The 17655-nt window shown below is 40.6% G+C and overlaps 1 protein-coding gene across 2 annotated transcripts in view; it reads left to right on the forward strand.

Moving 5' to 3' along the window:
• Window positions 1-17655, forward strand: part of LOC126345620 (guanine nucleotide exchange factor DBS-like) — a 350102-nt gene that overhangs the window by 191322 nt on the left and 141125 nt on the right. For both annotated transcript variants that reach the window (XM_050002115.1, XM_050002117.1), the window contains exons 4-5: window positions 7427-7517; window positions 13931-14044. In XM_050002115.1, the coding sequence (XP_049858072.1) occupies window positions 7427-7517; window positions 13931-14044 (205 nt within the window). The remainder of the gene's footprint in view (window positions 1-7426; window positions 7518-13930; window positions 14045-17655) is intronic.

Here is a 17655-nt window from a genome sequence, read left to right on the forward strand (position 1 = left end):
AAATGGAGGTTCCTCTTTTAAAAAAAAACGCAGTTGATATCTGTTTGACCTATGGCAGCGTTATCTAGCGGGCCAACCATAGCACCATCTGGTTTCCCCCTTCAGGCTAGACAAGTTTCGTTCTTTGTAGTTTTTACGTTTGGCGCTTATTTCGTGAGATATTTGGCCCAATCACGATCAATGGACCGCCCTGTTTATTGTGTTCTCTTAAGTGGGCATTGTAAAATTTATTTTGGAGATTCATTATACACAATAATTTATCAACTTGTTTTTAAAGACACCAATTGTTGTGTCTAGGAATCCTGCATACTCGGTTCGCTAGACAAACAATCAAACAACTCTTCGTTACTGAGTTTTATTACAATGAGGGAAAATACTAGTACTTAACTTTGATAGATGTGTTGCAAGCAAATAATCAGTCTTCTTCAGTATAGGCAAACACAAGTCTGTGCTGCATAGAGATTCCTAACAAAGTGGCTGACGTTGATGTTGCTGTCGAAGTGGGCTACCACCAATCGGGCGTGGCGCTTATCTCATCTTCAAATAGGAGCCACTGCTAGTGCATTGTCATCTTGGAGGGAGCGTGCCATTGGCTGACTTCTTCTCATAACCTTCTCTTCCCTGTAATTCCCAAATGGTATGCCGGCACTGACTTTACGCTGTAACGTTCCCCCCCTCCCAAGCGATGTACTGTCATTGTTCATTGTATCTGGAGCTCAACTGGGGGGTTGGGGGTGGGGGGGGGGGGTAGGAGCATGAACGCTTTGTGCTTTGATAGACAGGAAGCTGTGTTTGCTTGGGACGTCAGACTTCTGGTCGTACCCTGCCGTCCGACCTCTGCTGTGGTGGAAATGCCTCTGGAAAACACCCAAAAGGGTAAGTGTCCACCTCCTGTGGCCCATACCATGATATAGAAGGCATGTAGGCATGTCCAGCTCCATTGGTAGGATGAGAGGAAGCAGAGGAGACGGGGGTCCGTCTTCATGGGATTGTCCCGCGGTGTCATGACGACACCCACTGACGGCTGCTGTGGCTGTGCTGTCCTTGGGATCCTTGAATCTGGGGGAAGAGATACAGAAGGCTCACCATGCACATGACAGCTGCGAATGTGACTGTGATGTTAGCACTGCAATCCGTCTGTGCCTGATATGAGATACATTCATGCTTCAAGTTGACAAGGGATCTCACCTCGCGCCCACTGTCTGTTGCTGCCAAAAACCCTGAAAAAAACAATATCATGCAGTGCGAAGTGATACTTGTGGCCTTCCTTCACCGCTGGGTGCTGAGGAGGGTGGAGTGGTGTCTAATGGCAGCAGCCCTGAAGGAATTCTGCCGGCAGTGGTCCATCTCATGGATGCGAGTGATAGGAGGCAAGAAACAGTTGCAATGCTTGAGCTCTAGGTTGTGTGGTGTGAAGTTTGTCAGTTTTCTGGTTGAAGTTTCTGACAAAATGTTCCACTTCGCCATTTGACTGTGGTTGAAATGGGGCATTAGTTAGCTGCTGTATGCCATTGCATTCACAGAATGTCTCAAATTCGTGTGATGTGAACTAAGGGCCTTTGTCCGACACTATGGCTTCAGGCAAAACTTTGAGACAAAAAATAGAGGACAACACCTGAACTGTGCTCTGTAACATTGTCAAGTTCATTGGCACAGCAAAAGGAATCTTGATACAAGAGTCCACCACAATCAACCAACAAATTTTCCCAAAAGAACCCGCAAAGTCTATGTGCACATGTTGCCATGGTGGTTGCGATTTAAGCCAAGCAGAGAATTTTTGTGGCAGAGTGAAATGATTTTCGTACATGTGTGACACTGTGACGTCATCTGTTCTATTTGGGTGTCCATACCCTGCCAAATACAGTGTCGACACGCTAACTGTTTCATACGAACAATCACCCAGCGTCTTTGGTGAAGTGAGTGCAACACTTCTTTTTGGAAAGCTTTGGGGATCGACACACATGACTGTCCACTGTCATTTTGAACAAGAATGAGAGCTTGCTGTATAGTGAGGATATGTCAATGTGCAAAGTATTGGCGCACTACAAAGTTCTACGTGCCATGCAATGAGTGAGGCCAAGATGTGCGAATGTATTTTAGCAAAATGTTTGAAGTGCTGAGGGAAGGATTGAAGCAATTCAGCATCATGAGCATCGATGTAACAACAAGATGCAGGAGAAGTGTCAAAGTTTTTAATAGGCCCAAGTGGAATAAGTGAAAGTGCGTCCGCATTACCATGTTGAGATGTCGGACGATACACAATCTCGTACAGATATTCAGACAACAAAGCCCATCTTTGCAATTTTTGAGCAGTTCATACAGGAACCGGCTTCATCGAAGGAAACAAGAACTGCAATGGATTGTGATCTGTTACTAATTAGAATTTTCTGCCATACAAATAGTGGTGGAATTTGGTGACACCATACACAATAGCCAATGCCTCTTTCTCGATTTGTGAATAGTTACAATGAGCTTTGAACAACACTTTTGATGCAAAAGCAGTAGGCCTGTCTTTATCACCAAATCTATGTGAAAGCACTGCACTGATTCCGTAAGACGAAGCGTTGACTTGCAACACAACTGGTTCGTCAGGAACAAAGTGAACCAAGCCTCAATGACTGAGAAATGCATCATTAAGTTTTTGAAAAGCTTCTTGGCACTCATCTGTCCAAACAAAGGAGTGTTCTTGCGATGAAATTAAGCTGCAATTTGTGCGGCATCGGTATGAACTGGATATAAGAGTTCATTTTCCCTAAGAGTGACTGCGAGTGTGTGACATTGCGAGGAACTGGCAGATCACATATGGTTAACAGATGTGACTGAAGAGGATGTACACCTTGACTGTTTATGACATAACCAAGCTACTGCAACGCAGATTTAAAAAAAATTGCACTTGTCCAGTTTACACATTAGTTCTCCATCAGATAACACACAAAACAAAGCATGCAAATTTGCAATATGTTCTTCAGGTGTATGACCTGATATGACAGTATCATCCAAATAGTTTGAACAATTTGGTACTTGCACACAGTTTGAGATTCTTCATCTAGTGGTATTTGAAGTTACACGTTGCTCAAATTAATTTTTAAAAGTAGCGATGCGTGCCTGATCTGTTCACAAGATCCTCTGGGAATAGCAATGGATAAGTATCAATCACAATTTGTGGGTTGACTGTAGACTTAAACTAACCACAGAGGGGAATGCAACCTGAAAGTTTGGGGAGTAAAACCAGTGGACTTGCCCATTGCTAGCTTATATGGGTGCAATAGCTCCGCTATCTTGCAATTCTTTAAGTTCACTTTGTCCCGTAATGCAATGGGAAGAGTTCTGGACAGGCAAAATTTTGGCTGAGCATTGTCTTTCAGAGTAGTATGTGTAACAAAATTGTTAGCCTTGCCTAACAATTCAGAAAAGACTTCTGAGAATTGTTTCAGCTAGCTATATACACTGTCTTTGGCATTGAATTCAGTCACTGTCAACACATTGTCCTGACTTTGGGAAAAAAAAGAATCAAGGCCAAATATCCAAATATGTTCTGACAATAGCATGATTGTAGCATAGGGAAATTCACAGTTCGCGTGTACGAGTGATACAGACAGGCAAAGTACATTTTTCGATAATGGGAATGTCTTGGCCATTATAAACTGTTAGGAGTGTGCTAGTTTTAGACAGGTGTGGGGAGCCTAACAGTTCATGTGTGTTAAGATTCAGAAATGTAACAGAGGCACCAATGACCAACTGAAATTCCACTTGATTTCCACTAACATGCAAATGAACAAAAAGTTTGTTGGATTGGTGTAGTGCTGAAGAAACTGTTTGCTTGTTAGTTTTGCTGATGCCTGCAGCAGGATATGAATACCGTATTTACTTGAATCTAAGCCACACTTTTTTCCCGGTTTTTGTAATCCAAAAAACCGCCTGCAGCTTAGAATCGAGGGCAAAGCAAGCGGAAGTTCTGAAAAATGTTGGTAGGTGCCCGCCACAACTAACTCCTGCCGTCGAATATAAGTAGTGCTACACAGGCGTGCTTTGTAGGCACAAAGATAAATACTGGGCATCAGTAAATAAATTTTTTAAAAAAATATGGAAGACGAGCTTTTTTTTCTCCACCCCGAGTTTCGACCACTGCCATTTTCATACATTATCCAACGAAGTACATACAAATTCTGTATTGTTCATCTTTGAATGTAGCAGAATTTCAATGTACTACGAAAATCCGTCTGGCAAGACTGGGATGTTTGTCAATGTGGCCAACTCTACGTTCTGAATTTTTTCGTACCTGTGAGAAGAGATGGTAGCCAATAGGAACCTGATGAAATGTTAATCACATGCAGTATTCTCTTCACCATAAGAATAATATGAACATAAACATTTTGCCATGTATTCTTTCATGTTTGCTGCTATCTCATTTAAATCCTGTCTGCCTAATAAACTACAAAACTAGAGTGAGACAACAGCAAACGCAGAAGAATATACGTATTGTGTTATGTTTATATTTGTATTATTCTTATGCCTAATAGTGATACAGTCAGAAATGAAGCACGGAAACTGACTAGATTTTTAAATGTAAGATGACTCTAATTTCTGTGCAGAATTTGATGTACTAAAGAAGCGGCCGCAAAAATTTTCAAACGGAGAAAAACTTTCGCTAAACTCTCGTTCGGAACATCTTCTATCATACGCAGTCTATTATTTGGTTCTTGTAGATCATTATCAAAGACAGCAGCAGTGTAAGTAACAACAAATAGCAGTCTCGTGCCATTGTTTCGCTAATGAGACAATTCCTCTCTCTCTCTCTCTCTCTCTCTCTCTCTCTCTCTCTCTCTCTCTCTCTCTCTCACACACACACACACACACACACACACACACACACACACACACAGATATATAGTTGTAAGCGGCGGTAGCGCACACAAAAGCAAACCATGTCGCGAGCGGCGACAGGCCGTAAACACGCACTATCAGAATGCGACAAACAATGCATGACACAGTACACTAATGCATTTTCAGCTTAGAGTGATGTAAACACCTATAACGAAGAAAACGGCACTTATCAGACCAAAGCAAAATAAGCAATCGATTCAAACCAGATGAAGCACGTGAAAAAGGAAGGGTACCCGTATAAATACGGACGGAGCGCCTGACACATAGCAATGGTTACCTGGTAAAGCTTAACTGCTAAGATTACGACTCGAACCAAACTACTGTAGCTGTATCGTCATTCATTCGGCCTAAATTGTGTCTCATATTACAATGGACCAACTTTGTTTCGATTTGAAGGTGCGGCCTAAAACTTTTCTCTCCCCTTGAATTTTGAGTCTCAAATTTCAGGTGCAGCTTAGGTTCAGGATTTTTTTCCCTTTCTTTCGAGTCTCATTTTTCAGGTGCGGCTTAGATTCGAGTAAATGCGGTACACTACGCTGATGACATAGGCCTTGTGAGGAGATTTTTGTGAGTGGGCAGAATTCCAATGTTTGTCCTGATGCAAATCTACAGATTGTATGTGACCTTTCTATCCAAAGCGTAACACAGTGCTTGTCTGGATGGGCAATCTTGGTGTTTATGCCATGAATAGCATCGAGGGCATGACTTAATTCTATTCACTGACATAGCCGCCTCTTTAGAGAAAAGTTTACCCGGCTTGGCACGTGCGTGCAGTTGCTGCCTACTGGGCCGGTCATGAACAAGGGATGACTCGACCCAACAGATTGGTGACTGCTCAAATTTACAGCTGCCACGGCTTGTGAATCACACTGATCTGGAATTGCACTATGTAAGAAAATGAGGCATCTGAATGTTTCAAAATCTGTTATTGAAGGTTGACATCAGTTGCATTGTACTTGATCGCACATTCTGCAAATCCATTACCCACTCGAGATAAGTTTGTTCTGACCTTTACTTGTAATGAAAGAATTGATACCTAACTACCACCAAATTCATATGTTGGTCATAATTGTTAGTGAACCTACAAACTGGAGTGGTGTTAGGGAACAATTTCTGAATGAGGCGAAAGACTGCACTTCTTGCTGTTGACAAAAAGTAATGTAGTTTCACAGTACCTGATACTTTGTGAGCAATAATGTGGGCTTCATACTGTTGCAACCACTCAAGCCATTCCTCTTCTTTTTCATTAAACTGGCAAAAAGGCAATATGGCACTTCGAGCAACAGTTGCGGCATGTTGTCCTGTATTTGTTGCTTGGTTGGCAAGTAACTGCTGTATTGTGTTTAGAAGGGTTGCAATCTGCTGTGTCTAAAACTGAAATGTGTGTTAGCTGCATTGCATCTATCACTTGCAGCTTTGGCACCTGCGCACGGCGTGGAATGGGTGGGTTGTTCAGTTTGGAATGGGCAAATGCAATAGATTGACAATGCAAGCAATAAAAATAAGCACACAAGCAAAGAAAATTTCTGCAATACCCACCTGAAAACACTGAAGAAAAAACACTATAAGAGACACTGTTAGAACATGTAAACACACCCCTGCAAAAAAGAAACAAGGTAGAATTAAGGCGCCAACAAAACACAAAAGCCCACGACAAAGCAAAACAGACAAAACAAGTGGCAGCTGACGGCTAGGGGCTCGAATATTAACAGGTTGTCACTGTGCTATTTGTTCACCTCGTCACCAATGTTGTTATGTCTAGCAATCCTGTATACTCGGTTCACTAAACAAACAATCAAACAACTCGTATTAATGAGTTTTATTAAAATAAGGCAAGATACAATTACTGAACTTTGATAGATGTGTCGCAAGCAAAGGGCGACGTACAAAATAATCAGTTTCCTTCAGTATAGGCAAACACAAGTCAGTGCTACATTGAGATTTCTAACGAAGTGGCTAACGTTGACGCTGCTTTCAAAGTGACCTGCCACCTGTTGGTCATGGTGCTTATGTCATCTTCACGCAGGGGCTGCTGCTGTCACTTTGGAGGGAGGTTGGTGAGTGCATGATTGGCTGACTTCCTCTCATAGCCTTCTCTTCCCTGTTGCTCCTGACTGGCGTGTCGGTGCTGACTTTATGCTGTAATACCAATAGTGGGGAAATGAGTATGATACTATATACTTATGTTGTATGACGATAGCTGGAAACATGTCATTTGAATACAAACTGATGTTACAAAATGTAACAGCAAACAAAAATTTTGCAGGTCACCAAATGCACTAAGCGAGCACTTTCTTTATTAAAATCCTTTGTATATCTCTAAATATTCTGTGTTTCCTTAATAAACTTTTCTTTACAGTAATTGCTTCTACTCTCTTACGTTCCTTAAATTTGTCATAAGAGATGATAAAATATAATGCAACAAGAACATGTGAATATATCACACGCACCATTAATAACTGAATCCTGCCTGATGTAATTTGCTTTCTTATAATTTTGTAGCACATACAGGTTTTAGTAGAGGCATTGATTTTTGTTCCAGAATGCAGGAGGCTGATGTTGGCTTTGTTTTGGTTGTGGATCGTCGTAATGACAAATGGAGTTCTGTGAAGGCCGTCCTTCTGAAAATCTCAGTGAGTTGATAATATTTTCTCAGAAGGATGTAGGAAGAATCTGAAACTTCAGTAATGGACAGTTGCAAATTCCTCTGTGTTAAGTACAGATAATACAAATATATTAATGATGTCATTACAGTAAAGATGACTCCTTCTATATTATTTACAGTTTTTGTCTGTGGATTATTTAATGTTCCTGGTTTGTTGTCAGAACAGATTTATTACATTTTATTGAGAAAGAATACTTATTTTATCAGTTGTTTAGATTCTGATGCACCAAATCTAGATCAGTTATAATCTGTTGTAACTCAACCATTTCTTCCACTATGACTTAAAAACTACCTTTTGCCATCCGTTAACATGAAAAATATCCTTTCCAAAATTATTCTTACAGTCTCGAAGTTCTATTTTTCCCTAGACCCAATCTGCTTTTTTGACACCTGTTTTATCCTCCTGTTACCTGTGCTTCCAAGCCCTATACCACAAGGGTTTACTCCTTTGACTGTCTTACACCAGCTTTGCCTACCATCTCCTACTGACCTGTAACTGCCATCTCTCTGACTGAGAAGTAGAGCTGTGTGAGAACAGGAACACCATCTGTCAGTTCTGCTACAGTTAATATGCAGCAATATATGTGGGCATTGTTAGATTTGCTTTCATTAGTGTATACTGCTAGATCCTAGTCACAGGTAAATGTGATCTTGCAGATGCAGAGTATGTTCTTCAGTGTAATATAAGGAATTCACAACTCATATACATTTCACACCCTCACCCTATACCTCCCCTACACCTCTTTTTTTCTTCACCTCAGTAACCACTCCACTTAGAATTGCATGTGTTGTGACAGGACATTAAGCCCTAAGACTGTTCCATCATGAATAATTTGGTTGCCACAACGTTGATCCTTGTAGATAGGTTTGTTCTTAAAGAGGAGTTGTTCAGTCTCTAGGAAAATCATTGTGCACAAGCACAACTTCTTTCCATACTTCGGAAAATACAAGGTGTGTGTGAAACGTTTGGTGAATAATCTCAGAAAATAAAGGAAACAAGACGTACAACAAAATAACTTTACTGGCCTTCAAGGTAATAACCCTTATCCCCAACACGTTTCTGAAATTGGTTGTAAAGCTATTGGAAATTGCTAGCAAACTCTTCTTGTGGAATCACTCGAGGAACCATGGTCACACATTGTTGGATATCTGCAATGTCTGTGACCATTCCTGAACAATAGTGCTTATACTGGGTTCGCTTATACTCGACTCCTTTGCTCTCATTCACAAAGACAGCCACCAGTCATCTACAAGCACCCATATTTCTCTCATTGTAAAATGATGCAACGTGTTAACATAAAGTTTTGCTTCGTGCAACGTTACAGTTTTGAACAGTGAGTATAAAATGCTGGTTGAGAAGCTTTATGAAGAGCTGCATTTGAGTCAATAAGCACAATCCCAGACAGCATTGAATAAGTGCGGTGTACATTTACAGGTGATTGGCGGCTATCTTTGAGAATATAAGAAGGGTTTAACATAAGCAAAGGCAGTATAAGCATGATTATTCATGAACATTCACAGATGTTGTGGATATCCATGTCTTGAATGATTTCACAAGAAATGAGTGTTGACAGTTGCCAACAGCTTTGTCACTGATGTCAGAAATGTGTTTTAGCTAATGGTGATTACTATGAAGGCCAGTAAAGGGATTTTGTTTCTAACTCTTGTTTCCGTTATTTTCTGAAACCATTCACTCAATTTTTCAGATGCAACCTGTGTGTTTAAATTCAACATCACAGGATTCTTAGTACCTTCCTCAAGTTCTAGACATGATTCTCCAGTTTAAAAATGAAAAACTGAAATTTCCACTCTCACTGTGGCACAATTGAAAAATTGGGCAGTCTTTTATGAGCTTTCTCTTAAGCATTTTTCCATTTCAGAATTACCTGGGAAACTCATTGAATGAAGAAGATGATTTAGAATGATCAGTCACAAAATATGATTGTTGTACGTATCAGTGGGAGGATTTTAGTGTGCGTATAAAACTACATGAACTGAAGAATGTATTTCGCTCATAGAAAACAAATCAGATTAGTGCTGATGCCCTTGTATGAAGAATTATCATTCAGCATGAAATGAGGCCCAAATCCTTCAACATACATTATCACTTGCACCTATACAATTCATATTCTCAGTCTCTTGGCAAGATGTAGCATCATTCAGCTGATCCAGACTCATGCCAGAATCATTTGATAAATACTCCACAGTTATGTGTGTACAAGCCTCCCTGGTCCTCTTACCTAAAATGTATTGAACACATTTTGAATGCTGTGAAGAGGGATGTGCATACTTTGGATCCTGGTTCAACCACTCTCCCAGAGCTGTGGGTTGATAATAATGAAACAGTAAGCCTGTGACATGGTGTTTTGTGAAGGCAGTGTTATGATGTGTCACTACCATAGTGCATCTGATGCCAGAGCAAACTTTCTACAGATTTTGACATTTTTAGTTTGCCATGGTATTTGATAAGACATACATGTATAGCTTCCAGCCAAAACAAAAACAAGCACACACACACACACACAACTGCCAACTTGAGCAGCTCAGTCTGGAATGCAACATCACATGGGATGCAAACCGCAGTCTGGAGAGGGTGAGGAAGAGGGGGGGAGGGGAGGAAGAGATGCATGCTGTCTGGCAGAGTGTGCAGGGACTAAACTGCCAACAGGCACAGCATCAGGAGGTTGTAGGGCAGGGAGATTGGGAAAAAGAAGCAAAAATGGAAAGGAGTGGAGGAAGACCTGTGGATGCATTGGAAGAGGGCTAAAAATAAACAGGGTTGGGAGATGAGTATGGGAAGGAAATGATAGGTCAGAGGGGGTAAAAACTATTGGGTGAAGGGTTTGGGCAAAGTATGTTACCATAAGTGGAGGGTGTGATAATGACGGGAGTGGAGAGTATGTTGTAAGGATAACTCCCATCTGTGCAGTTCAAAAAAGCTGGTGGTGGAGGGAAAGATCCAGATGACCCGGGTAGTGAACCAATCATTGAAATCAAGTGTGTTATGTTCAGTTGCATGCTGTGCCACACGGTGATATGCTTTGCTCTTGACCTCAGTTTGGCGGTGGCCTTTCATCCTGGTGGACAGCTGGTTGATAGTCATACCAATACAAAAAGCTGTGCAATGATTGCAGCAGAGCTGGTAAGTGACATAGCTGCTTTCACAGGTGGCCCACTCCTTATGGGGTAGGATAAGCCTGTGATAGGACTGGAATAGGAAGTGCTTGGTGGTGGAATGGGCATGTTTTGCACCTGGGTCTTCCATAGGGATATGACCCTTGTGGGAAGGGATTGGGAGTGGCATAGGGATAGACTGAGATGTTGTGAAGTTGGATGGGCAATGAAAAACCACTTTAGGAGAGGTGGAAGCCATCTTGGGTCGGATGTTCCTCATTTCAGGGCATGATGATAGATAATCAAAGTCCTGGTGAAGGATGTGTGTCAGTTGTTCCAGCAAAACTTTTCTACTGGGTGATGAAGGGGACACTCATTTATGGCTAGTTCTTGGGGGTGGTGGAAGGATTGGGGGTATGAGTGGAAATGGCACAAGAGATCTGGGGGATAGTGCCTGCCTGTGAAGGCTTGGTGAGACCCTCAGTATACAGAGCAAGGGAGTTTTTTCACTGCAGATATGCCATCCTGTGGTAACCAGGCTATACTGTCCCCACACTCTCAACCCAACTGTTTCCACCCCGTCCATCCTATCACCTCCTCCAGATTCTCATTTTCCATCCCTGTTTATTTGCAGCCCTCTGCTAATGCATCTGTCCGTCTTTCCCCATCCTTCTCCATTTTTGCTGCTTTTTCTCCCATCTTCCTACCCCACAACCTCCTGACACTGCGCATGTTGGCAGTATAGTCCCTGCACACTCTGGCAGACAGTGTTCGTCTCTCTTCCCACCTGTACACTATGTGCATGCGTATGTGTATGTGTTTTACTGATAGAGGCTGTGGCCGACAGAAGCTATATGTGAGTCTTTCTTAATTGTGTGTCTCCAACTTGACGTGGCTTCTTTGTGCTAAGTAGCGATCTGTCTTTTCCTACTTTGTTGATATTCCTACCAGGATTTTCCATTACTTGTTCCAAGATTGTGGTTACACAGTGAGAGACATTTTTCACGTTTGCAATTCTGGTGTACGTCAGATCTACAGTTACATCTGATGCAAAAGTGAGTTAAATACAGTAACAAGATGGTGACCTAGTTCTAGATGAAAGAGCACAAGTCAGATGACAGTGATGATATTGAGTGTGGTTGTAATGATGAATGCAGGTTATCTTCTAGTTAATTAATTAGCGAAGATACATTTTATATTTAATATTACATAACTTGGTTAAAAAAAGATGTGATTGTACAATTATATGAAATTAAGGTTATGTCCAAAAGTGGACTAACTGCTTCAGAGTGTGATGTTGACACCATCTAGGTTGGAAAAAAGCAGAATACACACTGCTGTTGATAAAGCTTTGTTCCAAAGTGATTATTGCAGCAGTTCAATTTTATAAACATTAGGAATGTAGTATGTTCACACCAGTAAATAAGAAATACAAAAGATTATCATTTTCATTGTAAATCTGTTGGCAAGACATACAAGAAACAGTGACATATTTAGAAGCAAAACCAAATCTTTAAGTACATTTGACAAAGCTTGTGAAAATGTGAAGGCTTTCGCAGATGTAAATTAAGGAAAAAAAAGTGTCATTGGTAGGTTGACCTTTCAAGGATAACAATGCAAAAATACAAATCGGAAGCAATAAAAGGTGAATTCACTGAACTGACACTTGATCTGCAGAAGACAGTTTCACTCCCAAAAGCTCCTAATGGTACTGTATAACAATGAAAACAACCTGTTTTTGGCAGTAGTTGGATAGATAAAAAGTGTAATAACCAAGCGGTGGCAAAACACACGTAAAAGGAGGTCGTACTTAGGCAAGCTTTCGGAGCCATGAGGTGCATCACAATCGGTGAAAATAAGCCAAATGTAATACAGTTTCTGAAATTCCCAGCAGTCCTCTAAAATTCAAGTTTACCAGGAAAAAACTACTTATAAATGTAAAGAAGGAAAATGTAGACTCAGTCGGTGTTACGCTACATTACCCTAGTTCACAACTATTTTTGCAAGAACTTACTCAGTACTACTCAGATTGTTGGAGATCCATATCAATCCATTTCAATAGATCAGTGAGAATCCTCAAAATTATACTTAAAATAGACAAGAGATTGTCTCTTAATAGCACACAACATAGTCCTTAGTTGAATGAAACAATATTGTTTTATGCAGGGTACTATAATAAGGGAAGATGGCACTACAGATGTAGGCAAGTACATTGCTTTGAAGCCGGTGCCGCTATGTTAGATGCCCTGAAACAATAGAACAATAGTAGAGTACTGTTTATGATTGCTTCCTGTCCTTAATTTCTGTCATATGCACACAACAGTTGTTTTAGACAGAAAATATGACTGCTTTCATGAGTAACAGCATCAAGAAAGCAATCTGAGCATTTTTTCTGGTCTTAAGTGTGTATTTGATCCAGTAATATAGCACATTTCATCTCATTAAAGTAACTTTCTTTTTGTGATCCATTTTGAATAAGCAAGAAGTATGTGATGTGAAAACACTGCTTTAGTAATCCAATATTTTCCTGATGGTTTCATCACTCTTAAAAATGCTAAGAGATATTTTGCTATGTTTTGTCAATTTCCAATATTTCCTTCTCACTGTGTTCATTCTGAGAGCTTATCAGGTTGGTCTGATAGGAAATCTAAAGTCAGATGACAGAAATAAAACCACTACAGTAAAAGTAAATAACAAAACAAAAATTTATGTTTATAAAAGAAAATATCACTTGAATGAGTCCACAAACAAATCAGATGTGATTCCGTTATGTTTTAGAGTATAACCAGAATGTTTATTTCCCTTTAAATTACAAAAAAAAACTGGCATTTTTAATCAAAGCTGTAGCATCATTAGCTAATGTTTGGGACAGCTGTCATTTGTGCATGGTTTTTACAGGTAATATCTATGTTGAGACAGTATTGTTCTTCAATTTCAGTTTTTTGTAATCGCCGTATCTCTTTTAGGCTGTTGATGTCTGATTTCTGTGAAAAGCAAGTATGTCACATTGAATAAATGTCAATCTGTTGAATGTCATTTAGTGTTCTCAATACTCCAACTGATTTTTTCCTGTGGCTGAACGTCAGAGATTAATTTCTTGAAACATGCAATTTGTTCTTGGTCATTGTGGCATATAACTCTCTGATTATGATGGAGGAAGATTACTGTGGCTGTGTATGTTGCACCTTCATGTTAATATAATTTTTTATATTTTTCTCTTAAGTTCTTTAATTTAGAAACTAAAGAAGAATTTGTTTACAATTTTAGGGCTTTTTCCCTGGCCTAATACACGTGGCATATGTTTTACGGCCAGTTGGTTTTCTTCAGAAGGCTATTTTGGAATTTACCAATAAACTGTCAAAGGATGAGTTCAAATTCAAGGTAATTATGAACTATATTAGGCTGTTTGGCACATTTCATATTGTTGTGCATATTTGACTAGTTCCATGTCAGCTAGTAAAAAGATGTTGAATGAAGTTACAATTTATTATCTTTTTTAATGGTTTAAATCAGAAATGTCGCTTATTTTTGTTGTAACAATATGAGATTGACTTACAGTGATATTGCATGTGAAGCTAGACCAGTCATGACAGTGAAACATCAAAGCTAAATGTTGTAGTTAACCCCATTGTGAAGTGAAGACTTTAATGTGCTCGGCAGTGAAGGATTGTCAGTTTTTCAGGTCTGCTATAATATATAATTAGAGAGTTAAGTTTCCTGCCCTTTGTGCTTCCATGTTCATTGTGTTCTTATTTTTTAAACAACAGAGATGTAGGTCTAAATGCTTGAACTGAATTGTAGCTGCTTCGGTTTATGTTAAACCCTCCATAGTACAACCATTCAGTTCTGTAATGCACTTGCCTTCTACTACCCATTACTCTGACTTATTTGCAGCATGAATTAATCAGAAGTATTTACAACCTGAAACATTTTGTGAAAAATGTGTAGATGTATGATCTGACTCCTTGGGGATATGAGATAGAGGGCAGGAAAAAGAAGATAACTCATGACTGCTCCTGTTAAGTATTATATAGAGGCTGCAAGAAGACTTATGGTGTAGAGGCTTTGTTAAGAGTTCATGGTGGTTGTTCATTGCTCGATTAGAGGAGGAGGAAAAAAAGCTGATAAAGTATACTGGTTCCCTAGCAAGTTTTGTACTAGCAGCTAAAGTGGCATTTACTTTAGAAGAGAGGTGAGCCATCAGTAATGTAATGAGACACTTCTGTGTTAAAAACATTCTTAATGTTGTGATTGTGGCTAATGGAGATGGTTTACAGTGCAATCGATGAGGGTAATTGCAGCGTAACGTAAAACAACCTTGCTAGACTTAAAAATTAAACAGAATCTGCTCAACAATTTAGGGAAAGAATGATTGCTACTTACCATAAAAAAACACGTCAAGTTACAGACAGGCTCAATTAAAAGACACTTACACAAAATTTACAGCCACAACCTTCATCAGCAAAAGAAAAGGACACACCATTCATACACACAAGCAAGCACACCTCACCCACACATGATCGTCAAATCGAGCAGCTTGGGCCAGAGTGCGAGTATCATGTGGGATGGAAGCAGCAATCTGGAAGGGCCAGGGAAAGGAAATGGGTAGCTGTGTACAGGTGGGGAGAGAGAGGAACATTGTATGGCAGAGCATACAGCGACTAGAATGCCAACAGGTGAAGTGTCTGGAGGTTGCGGGGCTGGAAGGTGGGGAAAAAAGGATCAAAAAAGGAGAGGAGCGAGGAAAGACGGGTGGATGGGTGCATTGACAGAGGGCGGCAAACAAAGAGGGTGGGATATGGGAATGGGGAGAAGATGACAGAATGAAAAGGTGGAAACTATTGGGTGGAGGGAGTGGGGACAATATGTTACTGTGGGTTGAGGTTGGGATGACTACTTGAGTGGAGAATGCGTTGTAAGGATAACTCCCACCTGCACAGTTCAGAAAAGCTAGTAACAAAGGGGAGGATCCAGATGGCTCGGGTAGGAAAGCACCCATAGAAATCAAACATGTTATGTTCAGCTGCGTGTTGTGCCAGAGGGTGATCTATTTTGCTCTTGACCACAGTTTTCCAGTGCCCTTTCATCTTGGTGGATGATTGGTAGTCATAACAATATCAAAAGCTGTACAACAATTGCAGCAGAGCTGGTAAATGACATTGCTGCTTTCATAAGTTGCCTGACAGCTGATGGGGTAGGATAAACCTGTGGCAGGACTGGAATAGGAAGTGCTGGGTGGTGGATTTAGCTGGTCTTGAACCTGTGTGTTCCACAGGGTATGATACTTTTGGCAGTGGGTTGGGCTTGGGAGTGGCATAGGGATGGAGTACAATGTTGTGGAGATTGGGTGGATGACAGAGCACCAATTTAGGAGGGTTGGGAAGGATCACAGATAGGATATCCCTCATTTCAGGGCATGATTATAAGTAATCAAAGCCCTGGTGAGTGATGTAGTTCAATAGGTAATGAAAACCCTCATAAAGGGTGTGGGTCAGCTGTTCCAGTCTGGGGTAGTAAAGGTTGATTACGGGGGCATTCCTTTGTGGCTGGTTCTTGAGGGTGGTGGGAAGATTCAGGGTGTGTGGGGGCATGGGAGATGTGATGCAGACTATGTCTGGCGAATAGTGCCCGTCTGTGAAGGCCTTGGTGAGACCCTCAGCATACAGGGCAAGGAAGTTCATGTCACTGCATATATGCTGTTCCCAAGGTGGCCACGTTATATGGGTGGAATTTTTTTATTTTAAAGGGATGATAGCTGTTGAAATGTGGACAGAGGTGAGCCATCAGATAAGAGGAGGTCAACATGTAGGGAGGTTGAGGAGGACCAGGTGAAACAGAATGACCTGTTTAGTTGCAGATGGGCACAACAAAGATACACACATATTCACAAAAGCAAGCGAACATCGCACACACGTGACCGCAACCAGTGGCAGCTCCAAATGCAATGGCCCTCTTCCCTTTCATAATATTATCTTCTAGATACATTTCCTGTGTAAAACTGTGTCATATATTTCTTCCTTTTTTCACCTTTCCCTTCCAGTATTTCTTTAATACTGGCTTGTCTTCAAAGCTCCTGATGTTCATACGGCAGCTCCTGTCTTCACCCTTCAGTTTTCATGTAGGTGGCATCTATCATTTCCATATTTATGCATGCTGCTCCATCTTTGCATTTCCCCACTAACCATTCCTGTCATGGCATTTTGCACTTGCTGACACTCATTTTTCTGGTATTTCTATTCTCTTTCTCCTGCTTAACTTATGTTTGTATCAAGTTCGATTCCATGGGGAGTTTGAATGATGCTTTTACATGTGAAAGTTATATTGGGATGTTGTTGTGGTCTTCAGTCCAGAGACTGGTTTGATGCAGCCCTCCATGCTACTCTATCCTGTGCAAGCTTCATCTCCCACTACCTACTGCAACCTACATCTTCTGACTCTGCTTAGTGTATTCATCTATTGGTCTCCCTCTATGATTTTTACCCTCCACGCTGCCCTCCAATATTAAATTGGTGATCCCTTGATGTCTCAGAACATGGCGTACCAACTGACCCCTTCTTCTAGTCAAGTTGTGCCACAAATTTCTCTTCTCCCCAATTCTATTCAGTACCTCCTCATTAGTTATGTGATCTACCCATCTAATCTTCAGCATTCTTCTGTAGCACCACATTTCGAAAGCTTCTATTCTCTTCTTGTCTGAACTATTTATCGTCCTTGTTTCACTTCCATACAAATACTTTTATAAACGACTTCCGGACACTCCAACCTATACTCGATGTTAATAAATTTATCTTCTTCAGAAACGCTTTCCTAGCCATTGCCAGTCGACATTTTATGTCCTCTCTACTTCAACCACCGTCAGTTATTTTGCTCCCCAAATAACAAAATTCATCTACTGCTTTAAGTGTTTCATTTCCTAATCTAATTCCCTCAGCATCACCCAACTTAATTTTTCTACATTCCATTATCCTCATTTTGCTTTTGTTGACATTCAT

The sequence above is a fragment of the Schistocerca gregaria genome, chromosome 1, assembly GCF_023897955.1.
Source record: "Schistocerca gregaria isolate iqSchGreg1 chromosome 1, iqSchGreg1.2, whole genome shotgun sequence".
NCBI lineage: Eukaryota > Metazoa > Arthropoda > Insecta > Orthoptera > Acrididae > Schistocerca > Schistocerca gregaria.